We start from the raw sequence: 25495 nt of genomic DNA on the forward strand, positions 1-25495 counted from the left end.
AGAAAAAGAAATTAGAAAGGAGAGATAAGCAGAAGTAAAAAGTCTAAAACCCCAAATCCCGGGCCTCAGAGATAGCTCTCCTGAGCCCGGGACTCTCTCCTCCCCCGGGAGTTTTTAATGCATATAAATCAGGAGAGAGATGTAGACATTTTTAAAGACAGCCACTCTGTTTACTGTTCAGCCGAAAAATAAATGTGGTTCTGCTCGGCTGACGGGGACTCAGTGTCTCGCTCTCCAGCCCGGGGACGGGAGAGCAGGGCCAAGGTCTCCTGGGCCTTCTTGTCCCCTGTGGCCCTTGAGCAGGAAAGAGGTGTCAAGTAGCCTTAAGGATTCGATCTGGGCTTGGCTCCTGGCCTCCCTCTCATGCTACAGCCGGCAGGTCAAGACCCGTCCAGGGACACTGAACAGCCCTCCCCAGGGATGGGGACAAGGGACGCTGCTGCCCAGATGGACAGTCACCCATTCCAGCTCCTGGGTCACCCTGCCTGCCCCAGGCGAAGAGGCCCCCAGGCAGCTCTGGAGACCCTCGGCCGGCCGGCTGGTCTCTGGGTGGCAGCTGGGAGTCCCCAGACAGGAGCAGCCAGTGAGTGACAGGACCAGCTCAGCCTGACCTTGAATCTGCAGGACAGAAGCAGAAGCCTGGGGTGGGGGTGGGGGATGGCCTCAGCCGAGCTCAACAAACAAACGGGGGTTTCCCGGGTGACACTGTCTAAGCCAGGGGTCGGCTTGTCTGCCAAGTTCTTCCCTTTTCCCGGGAAGAGGCAAGGTCTGCCCTCCGATCCTCACCCACTGCCTACTCAAACTCTGGGACCCCGGGTAGATGGTTCTACTTCCTGCACGTGAGTGTCCTCGTTTGGAAATGTTGTCCCTCTCCTTAGAAGGTGAGCCGTTCTCAGTTCAGCGCCTTGTAAGAGAAGGCTCCATGGGAGACTGGCATCTCCTTTGACCTCCAGGTCGTGCTGAGGAGTGGGTATTGAAATTAAAAACATAGATGCCGGGCACGGTGGTGCACACCTGTCATCCCAGCAGCTGAGGCAGGAGGATTCATTGGTTCAAGGCCAGCCTCAGCACAAGCGAGGCCCTAAGCCACTCAGTGAGACCCCGTCTCTAAATAAAATACCAAATAGAGCTGGGGATGGGGCTCAGTGGTCAGGTGTCCCTGGGGATCCCCAGGACCCGATCCCCAAAAATTGAACATGTAGATCTGGCACATACAAGGAACGTCTCCTGCCTTCTCATGATAGTGTCTGGAAAGTACCACACCAGGGCCGAGGGACGTGGAGTATGCACTAGGTTCAGGACCCCCCACGCCTCGCAGTGCCTTCCAAAGATTTCAGGAAACCCATCCACTATCACACAGCCCAGTAGTGGCAGGATTTTATCTCTGGTGGTTCTGATTCTGGAGCTCGGGTTCCCAGCTAGGCGAACCTGCTACCTCAGTTTCCCCATGTGCACGACAGGAACAACCAGACCCACACCCAAGAGTCAGGACAGGCCTTCAGGGAGATGATGCCAGGACACCTCTTGGCACCATCCCTGGCCCCCAGAAGGCCTCCGGAGGAGGACCCTCATCCTAAACAGGAGGCTGCTGTTCTTCCTGGAGGGGTCAGGAGGAGTGCTTGATGACAAGTTGTCGCAGACTGGCCCAGAGTCTTTGCACAGAAACAATGATGTCAGTGAGCAGGGGCCCCGCCGTCCCTCCAGCCTGCCAACCCTGACTACCCTATTAATGGAGGGGCCTGGTGCGTCTTTCTCCTTTGCTCTAATTGTAATTTGCACTTGTTTTGATTGCTTATTGGCTCTCTGCCCTGTGAGGATATCGGCTCGTCTGAGCAAGGCATCAGCCCTCTGTCTTGTCCCCTGCGCTCGCCGTCCTGACATGAAGGACTCTGGTGTGATGCCGTGCCATCAGGGCTGGTATCCAGCACCTTCCTTGTTTACTGGGCTTTACCCAAAGGCGAGCCCTCGGTCTTTCCACCTGATAACCATAGGTAAAGGCCATGATAGAAGTTTCTTTTTAAAACACCACCTCTCTCCGTTTTCTGTGGATGACTGAGTGCCACAGACTGGGGAAGTCAGAAAGAGGAGAGGTCTGCTTGGCTCGGGGATCTGCAGGCTGGAAGGCCCAGAGCATGGTGCTGCCTCTGGTCAGAGGCTGCAGCCCAAGATGGCGGAGCTCAGCAGTGTTAAAGGAAGTGGAGAGCTGGCTCCACCCCTTCCTGCCTCAGGCCCTCCTGGCCCCCACCCTGTGGCCACAGCCCAATGCCTCTCCTTCAAATACCATTAACAGGAGAGTCTGGGATTCAGTTCAGGGCAGGTGAACTTTGGGGAACCTATTTAACCATGACAAGTCACTAAGTTTTAAAATGCAGTGTGTTTAGAGCAAACTAATAGCAAGTGATGAGGCAGCTGATCTGTAAACCCGTGTAAGTCCAAGTTGACGGGTCTGAGCGATGGCCATGGGAGGGATACCGAATGAGATGTGCAGTCTGACTCTTGGAAGATGCAGAGAAAACACCATTCAGGATCAAGGAAGGGCCTGTCTCAGGATGTCCTTGGACAATGTCCTGGATGTGGCTGGACCACACAGGGCAATGACAGGCAGAGGAATTCCCAGCCACTCCTCCCTGCAGTTCCTCTTGCCTGGAGCTCAAGACCACCCCTCCCCAGACGCTGCCTGTGGCCTTGGAGCGCTCCTTTCCTGTAGAGCCCAGAGGAGGCCGGGCCAATGTCACTGGGGTTCAGTAGCACAGAGTCACCATCGGGAGTCCTACCACAGGGCCCTTGCACAGCCAGGGCCCTTAGCTGGAAGTCCAGCCCCCAGATGTTCACATGGTTGGCTTTTTCTCCATCTGCCTCTCAGCACAGAGGCTCCCTCCCCAGAGAGGCCTTCCCTGACCGCTCTGGCTAACATGACCCAAGCCCCACGTCTCAGAGCAGCCAACTCCTAGTCTCTGGACTTAGCAAAATCAGATTCAGCCATGGGAAGAAGAGGACAGTAAGACTGTGTGCAGAGAATCTCTGCCTCCTTCCCCCCCAACACACTCCTCTGAGCTTTGCAGCCACATCAGAGGCTAGCGGAGGGCAGGACAGGCGGGCATGGGCAGGAGGAAGCCCTGCTCTCCGGGGCCCCCTGGGCTCCAGCTTTGGGCCCCCCAGTCTGGTGGGCGGCTCCCATCTTCCCTGCCTGGCCACGAGCCTTTCCGGTCAATCCCTTTTAATGGAACTCGGTGACTCCCCGTTTCCGGGGCGAGTTGCTTCATCAGGTGGTGAGCACCTGGCATTTCCCGTCGCTGCCTGGCATTTCCCATTTTTATAAGAAGCTAACCTGACATTTTTTATTCCAAAGCCCCAGAGTCCCGAGGCTTCATATCTTCTGTGAGCTTCGTAACCGGCTTGGAATTCGGAGATGGCCTGGGGCTGGGACTTGATGGAGTGTGCCACTTGTCCCCCCCGGAATATGATTTATTTGCTCAAGGGAAGGAGGGGAAGGAGCATGGGACAATTAGGTGGGATTTGAGTTTTGAGATGTAGGGAGGACGCTCAGAAACGAGCGAGCAGCCGAGAGGTTGTAAATCCTTGCTGACAGCCGGAGTGTTTTTAAAATAACAACTGATTTTTAAACCAACTGCCTTGGGAGCGCCAATCAGTCAGAGCCTGGGACTGTTTCCACCCAGCTCTGCCTCTTATTGGAGTGTGAGCACGTGAGGGCCACTGCTGGGAGGTGCTCCCTGGAGTCCAGCCACAGGGCCCTTGCTGTGGTTCCCAAGCATGCACACTGAGTCCTACCACAGGGCCCTTGCACAGGCAGGGCCCTTAGCTGAAATTCCAGCCCCCAGATGTTCACACGGTTGGCTTTTTCTCCATTCAGCTCTCAGCATAGAGGTTACTGCCCCAGAGAGGCCTTCCCTGATCACCCTGGCTAAGAAGCCCCCAACCCCATCTGCTCTCATCTGACAAGTCTGTGTGTTCTCTTCACAGTACTGCACCTCTCTGAACTCTCTTTCCTTTGCTTGCTTATTGCTCTCCGTCTCCAGTGGGCAGTGAGCCCTGTGGGATTCAGGACGGGGTCTGTCTTGCACATGGTGGCTTCTGTACCCAGGCCACTGCCAGGCTGCATTGGTACTCGCAAAATGGATTTTGAACTTTCCTGATCATCTCTGAGTCTCAATAGAATGAATTGCCATGACAGGTGGTTCCCAGAGTGCAGTCCCCAGAGTCCCAGCATCAGAATTACCCGGACCTCGGGCCCCAACCCAGGAACCCCAGATCAGAAACTCTGGGGGTAGGGCCAGTCATGTTTGCTTAACCAGGGTCCCAGGGGATCCTGGCGCCTGCTCTGTCTTCAGCCACTGGCCTCGTGCCTCAACACCTCTGTGCTCCCGGCAGGTGACGTAAATGCAGAAAGCAGGCCAGGAGGGCCACATCACAGAGTGGTAAGGACTGTGACAGAGCAGACCAGGAGGCCCTGGGGGGACACTTACAGCTCAGGCCAAGCATGCCTGCAAGCCCAGTACTTCCACCCAAATGGCCCTCAGTGACCCTTACCTAGGGGTCCCCAGAGCTCTGTCCCTGTCTCCATTGCTAATCCAATAACAAGGACACCATTTTGAGAAAAAGGATGAAGAAGTTTTACTGTTTTGCTAGTAAAAGAGAAACGCAGGGGACTCTTGTCCCAGAGCTGATTACACCCACGAGGAGGAACAGGGTTTTTATAAAGAGGTGATTCCAAGGGGCTGCGTTCCCAGGGTTATCTGGTGGGAGCAGTAATGCACTTGTCAATTTAGATTTGGTGACATCCCCAAGTCTGAGAAGTCTGAACTAGTGCGTTCCTGTTCCTGGGGAGGGTGGGTGTGCGCTTGAGGACAGATAACTCTGCCTAGGATGGGGAAGACAGTATCCTGTCCCTCCCTCACAAGACTAGGGAGGTGTGGGAGAAAGGAAGAAAAAGGACATTTTAAAAGTAAGTCTGCGTGACAAAGCAGCAAGGGCTATATGAAAGGCACAAAGTGGCCCACAGGTGCATAACCTCAAGCTCAGGATTGAGTTAGCCAAGAAAAGTGAAGGCACAGATTCCCAAGAAGTTCCCTAAGAAGGTGCCATGGTGGGGCTCTCACTTCCTGGAGTACTGGAAGAAAAGATATCCTTGTCTGTTTTCTGTTGCTGTAACAAAATACCTGAAGCCAGGGAGTTTATTTTAAAAAAAATAGAAGTTTATTTGGCTCATGGTTCTGGAAGCTGGGAAGTCCAAGAGCCGTAGTGCAGGCCTCTAGTGAGGGCCTTCTGGCTGCACCGTAATATGGCAGAGGCCATCTCATGGGGAGACAGAGCAAGAATTTTTAGATCAGGTCCCTTGCCCTCTTCTTATAAAGCCACTAATACCATTGTGGGGGCCCCACCCTCCAAGCCTAATTATACCCCAAAGACCCCTCCTTTAAACATTGTTGACCTCTGAATTTGGGGAGTAAGTTTCCATGGACTTTTGCAGGACGGACAGCCCACAGTAAGAGTTCTGGCTGGGTGAAGCCGCCGGCAGCCCTGGGTCCATGCTTCCGCTTCTTCAGTGCCTGTCGGTGTAGCAGCAACCAGAGGGGCCTACTCCTGCCCCAGAGACTCACAGTCTGCAGGGGAGGCAGATGGTAAAGGAGGGCTCCGGCCAACACGGGTTACAACCACCACAGGTGTCACCAGGGCAGAGGCCCCAGGGCTTTGGGGATATCTACAGGAAGCCACTAGTCAGGGAGGCCAGGGCAGGTTTCAGGCCAGTAGGGGAGCACTGTAGGCTGAGGAGATGGCAGCAACCGTGGCTTTGGGGTGGGCTCATGTGGCAGGAGCTCCATGGATGAAGGAGAGCGTCAACCAGGAAGAGAACAGGACCCTGCAGGGCCAGGTTACACAGGAGCTCTGGGGACACGGGGCCTCTGTGACAGAGCCCTGGGGAGCCACCAAGGCAGCAGAATGGCCTGGTCAACTTTTGCAGAGATCTCTCAGAGAGCTGGGTGGAGAGTGCGTTGGGGAAGGCAGAGAGGCCGAGAAGAGGAGGTCGGAGGCATCGGGGACAGAGCCCATTGTCAACAGTGACATTAGTGACAATCTTCTTAGTGATGCTGTGGGCCGCTGGCAGACAGACCCCCCTCTGGCCAGGAGCTGGGCCACACACTGCATTTGTGAGGTCCCCTTGCTGCGTCACACCCACCCTGACACGGTACCCACTGCTCACTGTATTCATGTCACAAGAGCCACACGCCTGTGACTTCAAACAGTAGCAACTCATCCTACAGTCCTAGAGGTCACATGTCCAAAGTGGGTCTGCCGAGTTCAGGTCCAGGCGTGGTCAGGGCTGCGCCCTCTGGAGGCGGCGGGCTTGTCCGCAGCGCTGGGCTCGGCCTCCTCGGGCACCTCGGGAGGCGGGGCTGGGGGCGGAGTCTCGGCTCAGACTCCGCCCACCTCTGCTGCTCCCTCTGTCTTCCTGGGGTCGCGCCTGGGTATCAGCCTCACTCAAGAGTCTTGACCCGGTCACATCTGCCAAGTCCCTTGTGCCACGTAGGATAAGCATTCGCCAGTTGCAGGGACTGGGACATCATCAGGGATGTCCTTGGAGGCCACCGGGCAGCCTCCCCAAGGCCACCGGGGCTCTGAGTGGCAGAGTGAGGCTGGGAGTCAGCGAGGCTGGTCTCAGAGGCAGCAGCCCCCAGCCAGCACCCTGTCCCCTTCCAGGGGGAGGAGTCTGGAGGGGAGATGGAGTGGCCTCCCAGGCTTCCAGACTGCTAAACCTGGCCAGCTGTTTGGACAGAGATAATCCTCTGGATGATTGGGTCTCACTGTTTCTGATGAACCCTTCAGGCTGGCTCATGAGGAACATCTTCCCGTCCAGCGCCATCTTGGCCAGAGGCAGCGGTGCCCCTTGGGGGGTGACCAGGCTGCAGAGGCCAGTTGGCCTGCAGCTAGGTCTGGAAATTCACAGTCCTTGGACCTCTTTTTGGAGAAACATGATTTTTGTTGCCTAGAGAGATACCCAGGCATGTGTGTGAGTGTGTGTGTGAGTGTGCGCGTCTGTATTGGGTGTGCCCTTGCCTTGAAGCTACAGAGGCACTAACCGTGTCCTCCTCCACTGGAACACCCTCCACTGACCTCTAGACTAACTCTGGCCCTGAGGACAGCAGGCCTCATTCATCTTCATCACTCGGGGTGGCGGTGATAGTGGACGTTAAAGCTGCCATTTACGGAAGGTTCTTATGTGCCAAAGTCGCAGAGAAAGCTGTTAAGAAGCCAAGATGGGTCTCCAGAGCACCATCCAGAGCCAGGCTGCCCGGGTCCAAGCCTCCTGCATGTGCAGCTGAAGGAAAGGAAATGGACGCATTGAACGGCACTGTGTGCTCCATGCAGGGTCCTTCCTGACGGCCAAGATGTAAATCAGCCCCAGTGGCCATCAGTGGGCAGATAGATAAAGAGAAGGTGGTTTCCGGGCTCAGTGGAGGCTCATGACCTTAGAAACATGTGAATTCTGTTGTTTGCAATAACACGGATGAAACCAGGCCCAGAGAGACAGTATGCCACTGGATGTCACTTATATGTGGAATCTTGAAAAGTCAGACCCATAGAAATTGAGTAAAATGGGGGTTAAACAGAGACTGGGAGGTGGGAGGTGGGGGGATTGGGGAGGTGTTGGTCAAAGGACACAAAATTTTAATTAGACAAACACGTTCATGAGATCTATTTGTATGTGCTGGTGAATTTAATTATAAGGATGCATTTGATACTTGAAAAACAACAAATTTTAAGTGTTCTCCCCCCCCCCACACACACACACAAATGATAAGTATTCAAGGTAATGCGGATGTTAAATCACTTGATTTAGCCATTCTGCAAAGTATACATATTTCAAAATGTTGTATGCCATAAATACATACAATTTTACTTGCCAATTTAAAAAAAAGGAAGGGCTGGGGATTGTGGTTCAGCAGTAGAGCGCTCGCCTAGCACGGCGGGACCCGGGTTCGGCCCTCAGCACCACATAAAAGTAAAGGCATTGTGTTGTGTCCATCTACACCTAAAAAGTAAATATTAAAAAAAGAAAATCTCCAGCCTCAGTTAACCTCCCTGACCCTCAGTTTCCTCCTCTGTAGAGCTGGTACCACACTTCATTGAATCTGAGATGCCCTCCGTTAGACTCTGCATCATTGGTTTTATGGACTACAAAGAAAGAAACAGTGCCAAAGAAACTGTGCCCCACGGGCGGTTGCAAAACGAACGCTGGTCTCTGAGACGCTGAAATGGGAGGTGTGCGGAGCCTAGAAGGCTCTCGGTCTGTGTTAGCTTGGACCGTTGCTTCTGCCGTCCCATTTTACAGATGAGAAAACTGAGGCTGGAGCCACTGTTGTTCAACATGCGGTCAGTGGCAGAGGGGATTCAGGCTCCGTCTGCTCACCTCTACAAAGGCGGGCTGCTTCCCTAGCACCGGGAAAAGGTTTCGGATGATAGAGGACCTCACAGCAGGGGGAGGAGATGAGAGGAGGGTGGGGACAGCCACGTGTGGCCAGCGTGGCCATGTGAAGACAGTGGTCCTTGCTCCTGGTGGCCTCCAGGCCTCATGTAAAATAGGGTGGTAATGAAGACCTTGCAGGAGGGTCCGGAGGACTCTGGAGGTGAGCCTGGCTCCCGACACGTGCCTGGTGAACCCCTTCACACCCTCTTCTCCCCACCCCTGCTACCAGGGCACCGTTGCCAACCACGAGAATTCCCTGCTCAGAGCAGTTTCCATGGACACCCGGGCTCTCGGCCTCGGTCACCCTGGGCTGCGCTGCCTGCTTGGCCGGGCTGGCCTTCCCCCTGCGCCTGTCCCTACTCCGGCCGCTAATAAAGACCTGCGTGGGTTGCCGCCGGGCCTGGAGCCCGGGGTTTATTTTTTCCATAGAAAAATGCTTATGAAGGATTGAGAAATGGATCCCTTAGGTGACCGTTGCTGGTCGCCATGGACCAATTGTTCATCCCTTTCTTGCTGAAAATTTTCAAGGGACCCTCTCTAAAGATCACACACCTACACGAGTGGCCAGACCAGGGGAGCCCAGCCCACGGAGTTTCCACTCAGTCCCTGCCTGTCCTAGACCCCGAAGGCTCCTTCCAGCCTCCCTCTGACACACACATGTGTGCACACACACGCACACACACACCCAGTCCTATAATAGCTTTCAGCACACAGATGAGTTTCCTGCGCTCGGCACTGGATAGCGTCACAGTCTTCCCAAGGTCTCGTGTATCTGGCTTCAAGTGCTGTGTTTGTGGGCTCGTCCCTGCTGTTGGCCGTGAGCAGTGGTTTGTTTTCACACCGTGTGGTGTGGATGGATTCCCTTGGGTGGCCAGATGGCAGTCTGTCCATGGTTCCGCTGGTGAACACTGGGCTGGGTCTGAGTTTGGGTGCCGTAACCAAGCATCGCGGCCTGGGTGGCTGGTGGACAGCAGAAATGTCCTCTCGGGGTTTGGAGGCTGGAAGTGTGAGATTGGGGTCCTGGCACCATCCAGCTCCAACGAGGACTCTCCTTGGGTCCCAAGGGCCACCTCATCGTTAGGCGCACAGGGAGCGGTGACACTCTGTGGAGGCCCTTTATTAAAGCCCTGGTCCCATCCCAGGGGCTCTGCAGCCTGGTCACCTCCAGCGCCCTCCCAATCCTAGCTCTCCTGAGGACCAGGTGAGGGTGTCCACCTGGGAATCCCAGGGGAACACAGCGAGTCAGGCTGTTGCCATCGTGAATGGGTGGCTAGTGACCTGGCGTACTCGGAGGAGTCGCTGACCCTGGGCTCTTAGTGGATTTCACTGGGTGGGTGCGGCCAAGGGGGCTGCCCCATTCCTACCCCACCTGTCTGTGCTGGCTTGGGGGGGTGGCTAAAGACAAACTGGCGGTGCTTGTGACTTTCACGTGGTGACGCTGGAGAGACTCTGGGAGTCTTGGAGCCTGTTGCTGTTATTTGCTCTGCGGCAGCAGCAGGGAGGGCCCTGGCCTGTAATGAGTGTAGGTGGCTCTTCAGAACAAAGTCCTCAGGGGAGGGAAGCCACCCACATCTCCGCCACCACCAATATTTAAATGTCAATATGTCTTAATTGGCTGCTGGGCCCACCCCTCCCCCCCCAGCAGCTCAGCAAACACCCCAGCAGGGACAGCAGAGGGGGGTCAGCCTTGAGTCATCTGGGCAGCCTCCTGAGGAGTATGGGTGACCCTGGACAGGTGAGTCACACTCCCTGTCTGGACAGATGCAGCTGCCCCTGGACTCTCACCTTAGGCAGGTGAAGAAGCCCGCCTCAGTCAAACTGCCCAGTGCAGGGGTGCGCGCCTGTCATCCCAGCGGATTGGGAGGCTGAGGCAGGAGGATCGTGGGTTCAAAGCCAGCCTCAGCAACTTAGTGAGGCCCTAAGCAACTCAATGAGACCCTGTCTCTAAATAAAATATTCAAAGGGCTGGGGATGAGGCTCAGTGGTTAGGGGCCCCTGGGATCAATCCCCTCCCCCCCCCCAAAAAAATATATATATGATCATGGCTGCTATAGGGAGCATTGGGGATGGGTATGTTTATGGGGGGGTAGATTGGAGATACAGGGTAGGGGTAGTATGAAATGTGTAGAAATATATCATTTATATGTTTGCACAGCATATGTGTCAGGCATGAAGAAGTGCCTACTCCCTGATACATCTGAGTTCAGGTGGTTCTCAATAATCCTAAGAGACAGGAACCTTTGGCCCCATTTTACAAATAATGACATTGAGGCACAGAGAGGGGAACTAAACTTCCCTGGGGTTACACAGCCAGCACCTGACAGATGAGGATCCTAACCCAGTAGTGTATGACTCTAGACCCCTGTGTGCCTAACTGGCATGATATGTGCTTCCCACCAAGTGCCAAGCATTGTTCTCAACTCTTTTTATCTCATTCAATCCTCAAGTTCACCTACAAGGTGTGCATCTCTAAGAGGAAACTAAGGCCCAGAGAGGTTCAGTAACCCATCCTAAGACACACAGTAAGTGAAGAACAGGGCTGGGATTCTGAAATGCTTCCACAGTTCTGGCTCAACTGCAGGAAATGCAATTCCAGCAAAATTGAATACACAACCAGGGCTTTTGATGATGACATTCTCCATTCAGCCAGTCCCAGTGCAGGGGGCCAGGGACACGGTGGTGAATCTAGATTTCATTCATTCATCCACTCATCATCCTCTGCCCGTGTGTGTGTGCCCAGACGGGGGCTCACAGCGGAGGAGCAGGATGGAGGAGGCGAGAGGCTAAATGAGAGGTGTTACCGTCACTGCGTAATGTCCCTTTTCCCATCCTGTCATTCATCTTGAGCCACTGGTCCTCGAAATGAACTCAGTGAGGCTGAAAATAGTGTGAAGACCCTCCATCTAGACAGGCGTCTGGTTTGGGGGTGTAACTGGGCCTTACACGCCCCGGCCTCGAGGACCAAGGCGCCATTTGCTGATGGTCCTTAGCACACATCAGCTGCCACACTGTTAGCCTCCCGTCACTGTCCCCACACACGGGCAGGCAGAGAGCTGTCTGAGTGACAGCTGAAGACCCACCGTCTGCTGGGTGGTTGCTGCACGGCTGTCCATTGGTGGGACCCTGGCGGGGGCCACCCCCTCTCTGGACGGGGCTAGATTCTGCAGGGGTCTTTGCATCCCGGGAAGTTGTTGGGAATTCTCGAAGAATCTATGAGAACCTCTGCCCCAGGTCTTCATCCCAGAACCAGATCTGAGGTTTGGTCCCGGGTCGTCGGTCGTTAACCCTTAGGTACAGAGCGGCCCTTCCACCCAATTATCTGTGACTTCTTGTCACTGCAGAGGGTCACTTCTTCTTAACAACTGCCAGTCTTTTCAGTAAACCGTCTTGTCCTTTTGCTTTGCAGTCTCTGTAAGGGACGGACACTCTATTCGGTGGTGAGGGACGCCAAGATCGTCCTGGATGTCAACAAAACCAGACAGATCGCTCAGGAAATTGTGAAGGTACAGTCGGCGCTGCAAGCCTCCCCTGCGCCCTCCTGGGAAACCCCGGGGATCCTGACACTCAGGGTCTGGGTTTGGCCCACCAGGACTTCAAAGAGATCAGACTTGACCTGAAAAATACCAGATTGTGCCGGGCACAGTGGTGCAAGCTATAATCCCAGCAGCTCGGGAGGCTGAGGCAAGAGGATCGTGAATTCAAAGCCAGCCTCAGCCAAAGCAAGGCGCTAAGCAACTCAGGGAGACCCTGTCTCACAATAAAATCCAAAATACGGCTGGGGATGTGGCTCAGTGATCGAGTGCCCCAGAGTCCAATCCCGGTATCTGCCAAAATATATATATATATATATATATATATATATATATATATATATATATATACACACATACCAGATTGTGCAAAAAGTCAGGATTTTGTTGATAGGACCATTGGGAGTGGCCTTTGGTCTCTGGCATCTCATCGTCAGGGTGCTCTGACGTCTGCGAGGGCCAGTGGGCACACAGGTTGCTCAGTTCTTGGGTGAGGATCCGTTTTCTTGGAGTCCTTGAATTCCCACCAGCACAAATGATGTCCCTGCACAGCTGCTGGGGAAGCGAGGGTCCTCGGGTGTCCCTCTGGGACTCAAACAAGCAGGAAGACCCTGGGTTTCCTGCAGGTACCTTGTGAGTCAGTTGGTCTTGCACTTCTACTGCCCATTGGAAGAGTTAGAAGACCTGAGAAGACGCCGAGGATGAGCTTGTTCACAAAGACAAACAAAACCTGTGCTTGCCCTTGAGCCAGATCCCCGGGAGTAGACCCTGCTCCTCGTCTCCCTGGGCACGAGCAGGAACTGCAGAGGAGTTAGTCTTTAAAGGGGAAGTGGGAGAAGGTGGCTGATGGCATTTCTTCCTCTGGGGACCTTGCCCCCTCTTAAGCCAGCCAGCCAAATGGAGATGGCTTTGAAGTGGTCTGAGGGGGGTGGCAGGTTGGTGATGGGGGGGTGATCTGTTCCCCCGTCATGCCTGCCCCCACCCCACTTCCAGGTTCCAAGGGTGACGGGACAGGAGTGCACCCCCCACGAGGGTGACCGACGGGGGGGCCCCATGTGTTTTGCAGGGCATGGGTTACCTCCACGCCAAGGGGATCCTCCACAAGGACCTCAAATCCAAGAACGTCTTCTACGACAACGGCAAAGTGGTCATCACGGACTTTGGGCTCTTCAGCATTTCCGGGGTGCTGCAGGCTGGCAGGTGAGAGGTGGCGGAAGGGCCCAGAGGTGTTGTGGATGGCTGAACTCACCCCAGATATCTCGGGTGACCTGGATTTGGTGTGGGCCCCGGGGTCACAGAACTGAGCGGCTGGGCAGCAGCACCTTGCTCACCGTCCTGCACATGGCACTTGGGAGTGCATGTCACTGAGCTCAGAGCATCCCTAAGTCCTGCCAGGCCCGGGCCCTTGCGTCTAGCTCACCCTAAATGACAGGAAGCTGGAGTCGCCCGAGAGCCCTTGTTCAACGCTGCCTGAGGAACTCATTAATTTTAGTCCAGCCAGAGCACAGTTAAGAACCGAGGATTTAAAGTCAGACCACGTAGGGCCTAATGTGGCTCTGCCACTTATTAACTGTGACTTTAGTCAAGGTGCCCAGTGTCCCCGAACTTGGGTTTCCTTGCCGACAAGAAAATGATGCTACTAGAAGGTTCTTCAGTGACAAGAGAGCGTGATGCGGACAAGCAGCCAGCAAGTCCCGTGAGGATTCATTTGCATAGACCTCCCCAGTGGTCCCCAGGGAATGATTAACCACGGCTCAGCAATTAACTCCACTGCCCTTTGCCCTAGAGCAGGCCACACGGAGTTGACCACGGAGAACCAGCGAGATCCCCAATAAGCCACCTATGATTCAGGTCTAGGCTTGCGACGATTAATTTGGAGTGTGTGTTTTTCTGTGCACACACACACACACACACACACTGACACACTTTAAACCCCTGTGTGTTTCCTCTCATCATGCATCTTAGAAGGAGCAGCCTGTCTCTCCTGGAGGGTGTCTCTTTCCTTTCAGCCGCTTTGGGCCACCATTGATTTCCTGGAGGTGCACCCCAGCACCCCTCTTGGGGGGATTGTGCGCCTGCTCTCTGATGCCTGACTCTAAGCCAGATCCCCCAAAATCTGCCCAAACTTGGCAGTTTCCGTTTCCGTGTGGTGCACAACCTGCCTGGGCTGAGGAAGTAGGTGGTGGACCCCAAGTGTTGCCAGAGGAGGACATGGGGTGACAGACGACCTGAGTGCTCTTTCCTTCAGCTCCCATGGACACCCAGTGTCCACCCAAAAGAAAGATCAGCCAAGTCACCCCGTCCCCAGCCCCAGCCCAGCCTCTTGTCACCGCAGACCAGTCAGAGGCCAGGGAGAGGCCAGGGAGCCCTCCGCCACAACTCCCAGCGAGGAGACCGGGCTTCCCAGCTGTCCCCGAAGAGCTGTGGGTGGCTTCCTGGGTTTTACCCCTGGCCCAGTTCTGTGTTATCAGGTCAAAGGCCATCCCGAGCCTGGTGGCTTAAAGCTAGCTGCTGTCATTCCTGTGGCTCTGTGGATCGACGGCTCCGTGGAGCCTCCGTGGCTGGAGCCGTGGAGGTGCAGCCGGAGGGTTGAACTTGGAGTTGACCGCAAGCCTTCTGCACGCGTCTGGGCCTCTGGGTGGGGGTGGCTGGGGCAGCAGGGGCCTGGGGGAGGCCTCCCCCCATTCTCTCCCCCTCCTCTTACGCTCTCGCTCACGTCCCCTCCTCTTCCCTGTCTCTGGGACTGCACTGGGCCCCCCTCCGTACTGGTCTCCGGGTGGCCAGACTCTCCGCAGCAGCTGGGTTCCGTCAGCTGGAGCCTTGGAGGTGCCCGGGAGGAGGCTGCAAACCTGCTAGAGACCTGACCTCTGAGGTCTCCAAACACTCCTCCCACAACAGTCAGGTCACCCAAGGCCAGCACAGATTCAAGGGGAGCAGAGGGAGAGGTCACAGTGACTTACGGTGGCCTTCTTTCATCTTCCACAGTCTCCTAGGCAGGACGGGGACCATGACAGGCAGGATGGTGTCCCATGAGCCCCAGAGCTTTGCCCATCTAGTCGATAACCTCTACCTCCACGGTAGCTCTGGGGCTCTGCAAGTCCCCTGCTGGGCATCAGGTCCCAGCCGCCTGCCTCCTGTGTGTGAAGAGGCCCCTCCAGGCCGGGAGTGCCCCAAGCTGGAGCTCCCAGGGCAGTAACTGGAGTCTAGGAGTCACCCCTTAAACAGGGGGCTTCTGGGGCCCTGATTGGCAGCCTGGGGACCACGGGATGATAGAAGTGGAAGGAGGAGCGCTGCCCGGGTGCAGGTGTTGCAGGGAGCTGCCTGAATGAGCCCTCATGAGATGGGCCTGGGTGATACGAGGTATTAGTGCGCCCCGGCTGCTGTAACAAAACGCCACAGGCTGCTCAGCTTCAACGACCCATCTTTATTTTCTCACAGCTCTGGGACTAGAAAGTTCCAGATCAAGGTGTGACATCTCAGTTTCTGACGAGGGCTCTCTTCCTTCTCACGGTGACCTCACAGGGCCTCTCTGTGACTCAGGAGAAGAGACATCTATGAGGACTCCTCCTTTTCTTATAAGGACCCAAGTCCTATCAGATGAGGGCCCCAGACTTAATTCCTTTCCCATGAAAATCCTATCTTCAGTTCCAGTCATGTCAGGGGGCAGGGCTTGAGCAAATGGACTTCAAGAGGGACCCATGTGGTCCCTAAACACCACGGGAATAGATGACAGCAACTTATTTTTATTAAATAACACATCTGACCCCCCGAGCCTCGGTTTCCTCCTCCGTGAAATGGGCGTGGGAGGCAGGCATCCACAGTGCCTACTTCACATGGCGATTTCAAAGATGAAACGTGACCCATTACGAGGGCTTGGGATTTGCTTCCTAGGGGTGCTGTCCCCCAGAGCTCAGGTGGCATTCTCGGGGTGTCTGTCCAGGGTCGGGGGTGGGGGGAATGGAGACACAGTCACACTGGCCCTGGCTCTCTTAATACTTATTACCTCCGTGACCCTGAGCCTGTCTCCTCACCTGTGGAATAGACATGGAGCCCTTCCAGGGTGGGTTTACGTGGGACGGGAAACCTGGTATACAGCCGGTGCTCAGCAGAGGACATGCCTGGCCTGGGGCGTGCTCATTTTATTGGGTCACTTTAAAGTGAGCGTGCTCTGCACATCCAGAGAGACCCCAGCACACAGCTGTTCTGCTGCCACCAAGAAAAGGTGGCATTGATGGGGCCAGCCCCTTGCCCCAGCCACCCAAGAGGTGACATTGACGGGGCCAGCCCCCTCGCACCAGCCGTCCGCAGCCTGTGATTAATAATAATAATCATCATCATCGTAAAGATGACTCGGGCTTGCCCTTGGAGGACCGTCACCATGGGAACGTGGCACCCCAGGGCATCTGTGCCAGGCCTGGCACCTGGTCCCCTCCAAGGCATGGGCCCATGCCTGTCCCAGCTGATGGTGCTTATGTGGCACACTCCTCCTGTCCTGGTGACCCCTCAATGCCGGTCCTCGGCTGACCCAGCAAGGCAGAAAGATTAGGACAGGCATTTGGGGTGACATGGGAACAAGCAAACTTGCCCTTGTGACCACAGCAGGCCACCCATCCCGGATGACCTCTGTCCTGTGAGGAGATGGCTGGTCCACTCCCAGGATACACACACAACACCTGCGACCTGGTGCGTCACGTGCACACTGACTGCATACATGACCCCGCCTTCTCCAAGTCACACACACTGCGTGTGTACAGGGACGCGGGGCAGCCCAGGTCATGAGCGTGTCCACCTCACCTGGCCCTGGCGGCCACCCTGCACCAGCCGTGGGACTGCAGATTGCTGTGCCCCGTTTGCAGATGGGCAGCGAGGGCCAGGGGCTGCTCAGCGTCCCTCAGACGGCCAGCAACACAAGATCCTTGGGCCTCGCAGGTGCCCCTGATTCTGGAAGTGAGAACCCCCTCCACTCTGCGGCTCCAGGGTTCACCCATGGGTCCTTCTAGCTGAGGACGTGTTCTGGCCTGGCCGTGCGTGGTGCATGACCCAGGGGCCAGCCTCGGGTTTTTAACGAGGAAACACTGGATTTTAGACCATTGTTTGTTCTGTGGTTTGAGAGGAGAACAGTGATTCTCACCAGGGCCCACGGGCCCCATACCCAGGGTCCCTTTGGCAAAGTCTGGAGACGTTTTTAGTTGTCTGGACAGGGGGCGTGGGGGACAGCCGTGCTGCCACACTGCAGAGGACAGCCCGTGACAGAGAGCTCTCCAGACCTAAGTGCCAATCATGCCAAGGTTGAGAACCCCTAAATGAGAACAGAGGTGTTGGTATCATCTGGCCACATAAGTAGCCTGTCACTTACGGGCCAGTCTCCTCCTAGCACGGGGCTGCAGGCGGGGACAGGGGCCCGGGTCCTGGTGTAGCACATCTGTGCTAAGCCACGGACCAAACACCCCAGCGGGCTGAGGCCCAGTGAACCCTCAGCTTGGCTGGGTTCCCACGGCTGCAGCTTGGGATCCAGCCAAGCCCGGGTGCCTCCGAGGAGACCCAGTGGTGGTCTGGAGGCTGAGTTCTCTCTCAGTCACGCTCCCTTTACCTCTCTTCCTGCACCTTCCCCTGGATCTCGGCCTCCCGTGGAGGATCAGGGGTGTCCACCGGAGGGAAGCAAGAAAACCAGAAGAGCTGGCTCTGGGGACTCGGGTCAGGGGTGGGGGGACTCGTCCTCTGGGCTGTAAAACTGAGCTCACTCTGGGCTTCGCTTCTCCAGGCGAGAAGACAAACTGCGCATTCAGAACGGCTGGCTGTGCCACCTGGCACCGGAGATCATCCGCCAGCTGTCCCCCGACACAGAGGAGGACAAGCTTCCGTTCTCCAAGCACTCGGACGTCTTTGCACTCGGGTAGGTGGCCCCCCGGGGCCGTCAGGAGCCACCGCCTGGGCAGAGGTCACTCCCCTAGACTTCCTTTGAGGCATTTGCAAGGGCCAAGGGCACCTGTGGGGGGGGGGCACGGTGGCTGGATCTGAGTGCTCCGGGGGGATCTGAGTGGGGTGTTATGTGGCCATAACTAGTTACCCAAACCATTCACTCATTCCATAACTATGTACCGAATACCGACAGTGTGCTAGGACAGCATCAGATGCTGCTGATGTAAGATTCAAGGTTGTATCTGTTATCGATTGCTGCGTAACAAATTTCCCCCAAACTGAGCAACACAGGACAAATCTCTCATCTCTGGTTTCTCAGGTCAGAGATTAGAGTTGTCCTTGGTTTGTCACAAGGTGGCAGTGCCAGGGCTCGGTCTCCTCAGAAGGCTGGGTGGACTCAGGAGCTATTTCCCAGGTGGCCACCCACATGGCTGTCAGGGGCAGGCCTCAGCTCCTCCCTCACCTCATGTGCCTGAGTGAGCTAATAGCATGGCCACGAGGAACCTGGGTGACCCCTGGACCTAGTCTCAGAGATTACATAGTAGCACCTCCTCCGTGTTCTATTTGAAAAGTTTTATTTTAGGTACAATTGGTGCAGAATCATTGCATGTGTTTACGGGGTACAATGTAGCATTTCAATACCTGGGTACTTGTGTCATGATCAAATCAGGATAATTAGCATATCCTTTGCCTGAAACAGTTATCACTTGTCATTCTTTAATTGCTTTGTGATAGAAACATTCAAGATCCTCTCTTGGGGTTGGGGTGTGGCTCATCTTTGCTTGGTCTTGTCCATGGCGTGGACCCAAGGGCTGGGGGCCACGCTGGGGAAGGGTCTGGGCACATCGCAGGCCTGTAGATGTTTTGGTTTTGCTGAGACTTGACAGAGAGACAGTCTCCCTTGGCAAAGCACCCCCACCGCCCCCTCCCCGTCCACCCCCGATGCTCGGTTTTTGAGGAGACCAGGATTCTCAACATCTGTCACTTGGGCCCCATTAAAGGCTGTCACTCGCCTTGATTAGTTAATGCCCAAATCTTTATCTAGTTAGATATTGTTATCTGAAACCAAATTGCAGTAATTAAGTTGGTATATTTTAGTGTACATTTAGCACTCGGGGGAAAAAAAAAAAAAAGCAATTAACAAAATGTACCCGAGTAAGTAATTGGTTTTCCACTGGAATTTTCATCTTGAGCAATTCTTTTTTTCTGCAAGTGAATTTCTCTTAAAGTTAGGTTTGAAAGGAAGTTTTAATGAGGGTTTTATTTCTGACACTGCTGAATTGCGAAGGACCTGGCGCTCTTGGGTTCCTGCCAATTAGGAGCATCCTGTTGCTCGGGAGCCTCGTGCTCAGGGATGACTGAGAGCAACACGGAACTTTTAAAAGTGGGTTGAGCGCTGCGTTGAGCTTTTCTGTGTGTGCGCCCCATCTCCTGCCATGGTGATTTATACCCTGGGGAGCACGTTCTTCCCAATTGGCAGGTGAGAAAACTGAGGCCCCCGATGGCTCGGTGCTTGGCCTTCTGTCAGTCATTGCAGGAGCCGGGATGCACACCTGTGGCCACGGCTGGAGCTTTAGCCCTGCAGCCCTAGTGGGCTTGGGAGTGATGTCGCCAGCCAAAGCCCGGCATCCCCCCGCGTCAATCAAGGATAACAAAACCCACTGCGGAGTTCTGGACTGAATGAGAAGACATCTAGAAGGCACCCAGGACAGGGAAGAGCCCCAGAAGGGAACCCTCCCCTCTCCCACAATCCATTTGTACCTCCTTCCCCAAGCTCCAACCATCAGCTACAAGGTTGTACCCCCAAATCCTCACTTCCCTGATGACAAAGGGCTTTTGAGTGGGATGGAGTGCAAGCTTCCCAGTACAGCATGCTAGTCCACTGGACAGGGTTCAACACCTAGCTGCCCCTCTGATGGGCTGTGTGGTCCTGGATAAGGCACACAACCTCTCTGAACCTTAAGCAAGTTTTTCTCTGCTCGTTACAACGTCACGATTTATAAAGCAGATGATGACACAGTAAGCCTCCCCAGATAACTGTGGCATCAAACTCCTCCACTGCTCAGCATCCCAGATAAAAGTTCTCCCACTTTCATCACCATCCTCTTTTGGCACCTAAGGACACCTGTGCTGGGGGCTGAAGTCACCTCTCCGTATCATTTCGCTAGAAGAATCCGATCCGTCGGACTTGCAAACCTGTTTTCCTCCTCTTAGTCTTTCCATCGTTGTAAAGAATGGCTCATACTTAGAAAACTCAAGTATAAAAGAAGAAAACTCCGACGGTCTAGAGTTAGCCCCTGTTCACATTCCACTGTTATATCTTAGTCTTTTGTGCATATAATGATTTTTTAAAAAGTCACCTCAGACCCTATCTACAGTCTTGTGTCCTGCTTTTTAAACTGTGGAGCATTTTTTTTTAATGTCAGCAAAATTTCTTTGAAATGTTCTCATCACGACATAATCTTCCATTTCACTGTGTGGATTTACCATGACACAGACAACCAAATTCTCTTACTGGGAATTGTGTTCTCATCTTTTTGGTATTATCTACAATGTCGTGGAGAACATCCTGGTTGGGGAATGGATGTCCCCAATCATTCACCTGCAGTGGTTTCCTAGAACTACAGATGCAGGGTCAGAGATCCGCACAGTATCTAGCAAACTATTCAGCTTCTAGGCTTTGGTTCATTTTAATTCAGGCATCACAGAGAGTATCCCCAAATAAGTATGATGCCTAAGAGGTGGAAAGAGCTTGATGTGGGTCCCAGGGGGCACGATCGAAGAAATTGTAGAAAGGAGTGGTCAGCCAGGAGGACGGGGTGCGTGGGCGTTGGTGAGGAGGGTGCAGGGTCAGCGTGCCGAACCACATCAGCACCCCTCTAACCTGTCTGCCAACAGCACAATCTGGTACGAACTCCATGCCAGGGAGTGGCCTTTCAAGACCCAACCAGCCGAGGCAATAATATGGCAGATGGGCACAGGCATGAAGCCCAGCCTCAGCCAGATTGGCATGGGAAAAGAAATCTCGGTAAGTCGGTCCCGGAGCAGTTCCAGGTCTGGGGCACAAGGGAGATGCAGACACAATCCTGGATTTTCTTTTTCCTGCATGTTAAGGCTAAAAATGCTTTCCTTGGGGTGAACAAAAAAAATAAACAAAACAAAACAAAAACAAAGTTTAAAAAACCCTGCAACCTTCTTAAGTCTGGTTTGGAGTTCAGCAGCAATGCCGCAGACACTATGCCTGCAATTTCAGGTCCCTGCCACCAGGGGCGTAGTAACACTTGCTTAGGTTTTTCCTAGCAATGGATTGTGGAGTCAGAGAGCCCCAACGAATCCTCTCATTCTGTTATTTTCAAAACATCTTCATCAAAATATCATAAATATTATTGGTGTTGCTTTTATGTGCATCTGCCTCATAATTTTAAGGCATTATCCAACTCAGAACAAGATATAGAGGAACAGAGAGACCTGGTTATAAATGAATAATCTTCCTCTTAAACACAGCAGGAAGACTCCTCCTGTCTTTTGATCAGAGGCAGATGATTCAGGGGAGCAGTAATTACCTGGTATGTCTGTCAGGATTACCTGCCTCCAGGTTTTCTTCCTTTCTTGGATAAGGAGACCATAAATAGTCATGTTTCTCCTCTGTGGCTTTGAAGGGTTCTTATATTATTGGGATGGGGCTGGAGACTTTAGGATTCCCTTCTGTCCCTCAGTTTTGTGGAAAATGCCAAGGAATTCCTCAGGGAGTATTGTTGATGCTGATGTATCCCAAACCTTCTAGCATAGAGCTTACCTCGTGTGTTATATGGCCTCAGAGCAGGTGGGATGGAGAATGGATGGGTGGTAGATAAAGAAGGAGGGAAGGGAACTGACGTGGATGGGTGGCTAATAGATACATGGGTGGTGGGTGATGGATGGATGGTGGATAGTGGGTAGATGGATGGACACACATAGATGGGTACATGGATGGATGGATGGGTTCATGGATGGATGGTGGATGGATGGTGGATGGATGGATGATAGGTAGATAGGTGGTGGATGGATGGATGGTAGGTTGATGGATGGTGGATGGATGATGGATGGATGGATGGATGGATGGATGGTGGATGGATGGATGGTGAATAGATAGATGGTGGATGGATGATGGATACATGGATAGGTGATAGATACATGGATGAATGGATGGATGGATGGATGGATGGATGGTGGATAGTGGGTAGATGGATGTATATACACATGGATGGGTGGATGGATAGATAGATGGGTACATGGATGGATGGATGGGTTCATGGATGGATGGATGGTGGATGGATGGTGGATGGATGGATGTTAGGTGGATGGATGGTGGATGGATGGATGGTAGGTAGATGGGTGGTGGATGGATAGATGGTAGGTTGATGGATGGTGGATGGATAGATGGATAGATGGATGGTGGATGGATGGTAGATGGATGGATGGTAGATGGACGGATGGTGGATGGATGGATGGATGGATGGATGTACACATGGATGGGTGGATGGATAGATAGATGGGTTCATGGATGGATGGATGGTGGATGGATGGATGGTGGATGGATGGATGGTGGATGGATGGTAGGTTGATGGATGGTGGATGGATGGATGGTGGTGGATGGATGGCAGGTTGATGGATGGTGGATGGATGGATGGTGGATGGATGGTGGATGATGGTGGTGGATGGATGGATGGTGGATGGATGGATGGTAGGGGGTGGCTGGAGGGAGGGGGGCTGTAGGGATATGGAGGTGGGTAGACAAAGGGAGAGAGTCACTGAGGGCTCAAGGACGTATAAAGAAGTCACAATTTGCGATCAATGACCACTCATTGGTTTCTTTTAGGACATTCTTCTTTTCTGCTGGGCCTTCGAGCAGGAGGAAAGGCCCACCTTCACCAAGCTCATGGACATGCTGGAGAAGCTGCCAAAACGCAATCGCCGCCTGTCTCATCCCGGACATTTCTGGAAGTCTGCAGAGTGGGTTTCTCTTTCAGCCTCTCTCCACTGCCCTGCCTTCCCGCCCCGTCACCCTTCTCCCCCTCCCCAACTCCACCCCCAGTGCACGCAGCCGCCCTGCCCACAGGTTCTGGGGGTCCCCTGGGGTCCAGGTCAGAGTCGGCCTGCGGCACACAACTCGCTGCTTTTTGATCCCCAGCGAAGGCTGATGCCCATTGAGTGGAGCCCCCTGGGGTGAGGTGGCGCCCCAGGTCCACCAAGCCCTCCGTTATGTGCTCAGGGACCCTCCACCAGGACCGACTTGATGGACGTCCTCCTGGCCCAGCAGCCTGGCCCATCATGGTGGCCCTGGACCCCCGCGGTCTCCATGGCGTAAGAAAAGACAGGGAGTCTCTCAGCTTCTCCCTTTCCTCACGCCCTGCTTCCTCCTGGTGACACGCCAGGCCACGTCCCTCCTTCCCTCCCTTGTTCCTGGCTGCAGGCCCATGGCTCTAGCTGAGATCAGGAGCCTGGCCCCTCTCTCCAGGGTCTCCGCTCCAGCCTCCATGACTGAGCTCTCCAGGTGACAGGCAGACAGGCCCCCACTCCTCGCTGCTCTGCCAGGTGCTCCCAGGCACACCTGGTTGTGCACACGCAGGTCCCCAGACCTGGGGACAGTACCTTACATGCCTCTGCACACTCACACACATGCACTCACACATACATCCACACACAAGGACATCCCTGCACACACAGGCACACTCAGACACACACGTGTGGTAGTCACATTTGTGACACTTGAGGACACACCAGTGTGTAACTCACCAGGACATGCCCACACGTGGATGAGTATACGCAGGTGCACTTCACAAATCCCCACCTGCACCCACAGGTATGGCAGAGCAGCTGCCCAAGCCCCCCATGAAGATCCTCAAGGTCCCAGGGATTGGACTTAGACCCTCCTCCAGTCATCCTGACCCTGAGCTTGCCGAGCCTAGTGGGCAGAATCTCCTCTTCCTCCAGGGGCTCAGCCTTCCTCCCTGGCAGTTAGAAGTTCCTCCCTCCACACTAAGGAGGGCTTAGATTAGAATGCTTACTCCTCTGCTGGATTGCTGGGTGTCCCTGAGCAGGTCACTGGGTCTCTCTGAGCTCATTTCAATTCTGAAAAATGAGGGCCGTGCAACCCTGTGGCGGGAATGCCTTGGGGTACCATGAGGTCCTAGGGTCGCAGCCCCAGGATGGACCCAGGAGAAGCTGGTGCTACAAAACTCTGGGGTCATTTGGGTCATCGCTCAGTGGCGCTGTTCTCCTAGAGGTCAGGAAGGGGAGGGCAGGAGCTCAACTGGACAGCGGGACATAAACTCTGTTAGAAGAGGAGGCAGAGGACCTTCAGTGTCCATCAGGGGCCAGGCACCAGTCCATGAGTGGAGAGGCAGGTGCTGGACAAAGGAACTGAGGTGCTTTGGCTGCTGTGGGTGGTACAGTCTCTGCGTATCACTGTGTCCATAGGGTGGTACTGGACTCACACCCTTGCATGGGTCTTCAGCCCTAGGGGACCCTCCCCCAGCCCGTGACAGTCATCCCTAGTCCAGAGGCTGCAGGCTGCAGCGGGAACATTGGGAGTTTGTATCCTGTCCCTCTCCTTCCTGGCTGTGCCTCCTTGAACAAAGCATATAACCTCTCTGGGCCTCAGTTTTCACCGGTGAAAGGGCTACGCTGCACCTACACTGCAGGCTGCTCTCAGGTTTCAATGAGGTCAGATATGTGTGGCACTTGGCACGGAGCCCAGCGCACAGTAGGTCCCCCGTTGGTAAGAGTGCCTTTCACTTTTCTCAGAGGGGACAGGGGCATCTCACGTCGACACCCCTGGCCCTCTGCCGTTGCTGTACCCACGTCACCGTTCACTGGCCTTCTCTCCCCACTCCAGGCTGTGACCCTGGGACAATGGGACCACGCTGGGCTGCCTCAGCTCCTGAGCCACCTCTCCCTCCCTGCTCCGCCCCTGCCAGCTCGGGAGGCCAGAAGCTCACCACCAGAGGGTCCCGACGGCCGGCTTCGGAGCGCCGCACGACTGCACCGTGGCCGCCCTGCACCCCAGACGTGCGCCCCTCTGCTCGGGCAGGGGCAGGGACCCCCGAGTCAGGACCCACCTGATCAGCCAGGGTGACGGGATTGATGAGTGGGGCCCGGGGGACGGTGTGGCGAGGACAACTCCAGGCTGAAGGTGGAGACCCTGGGCTGCGGGGGGCCGGCAGGAGACCCCGCCCACCAGGCAGGACGTTGACTGGTCAGTGCCGCGCGTGCGCACACGAGGCCCGCTCTGCTGGCCCCCACGAGAGCAGCCCGACTGCCCCGCCTGGAGCCCCCGCTGCTGTGGCCTCTGTAGGTCAACGGGGAAGGGCAGCCCCAGCTGGCTCAAGGCCACTGTGCAGGGCCAGGGTGGGGCAGGGCAGGGGTGGCCAAGCCCATTCCCTTGGAAACATCTAGTTCAGAGGCCCCAACCCAAGCCTGGCACGGTGCGTGGCACCTCTGGACGCAGCTCCCACGTGCGCCGCGACAGTCCTTCGTGTCTTTCGAGCCTCGTCCTGCCTTTGTCCTCTGCCCTGCGAGA

At 54.9% G+C, this 25495-nt stretch overlaps 1 protein-coding gene across 1 annotated transcript in view; it reads left to right on the top strand.

The window, feature by feature from the left end:
• The window catches only part of Ksr2 (kinase suppressor of ras 2), a 340405-nt gene extending 315520 nt beyond the window's left edge, over positions 1–24885 (top strand). The window contains exons 15-20 of the mRNA XM_026386144.2: positions 11892–11988; positions 13082–13215; positions 17777–17908; positions 20833–20962; positions 22793–22926; positions 24812–24885. Of these exons, the coding sequence (XP_026241929.2) occupies positions 11892–11988; positions 13082–13215; positions 17777–17908; positions 20833–20962; positions 22793–22926; positions 24812–24818 (634 nt within the window). The 3' untranslated portion in view covers positions 24819–24885. The remainder of the gene's footprint in view (positions 1–11891; positions 11989–13081; positions 13216–17776; positions 17909–20832; positions 20963–22792; positions 22927–24811) is intronic.
• Positions 24886–25495: the final 610 nt, after the last annotated feature.

This window comes from Urocitellus parryii, chromosome 3, assembly GCF_045843805.1.
Source record: "Urocitellus parryii isolate mUroPar1 chromosome 3, mUroPar1.hap1, whole genome shotgun sequence".
NCBI lineage: Eukaryota > Metazoa > Chordata > Mammalia > Rodentia > Sciuridae > Urocitellus > Urocitellus parryii.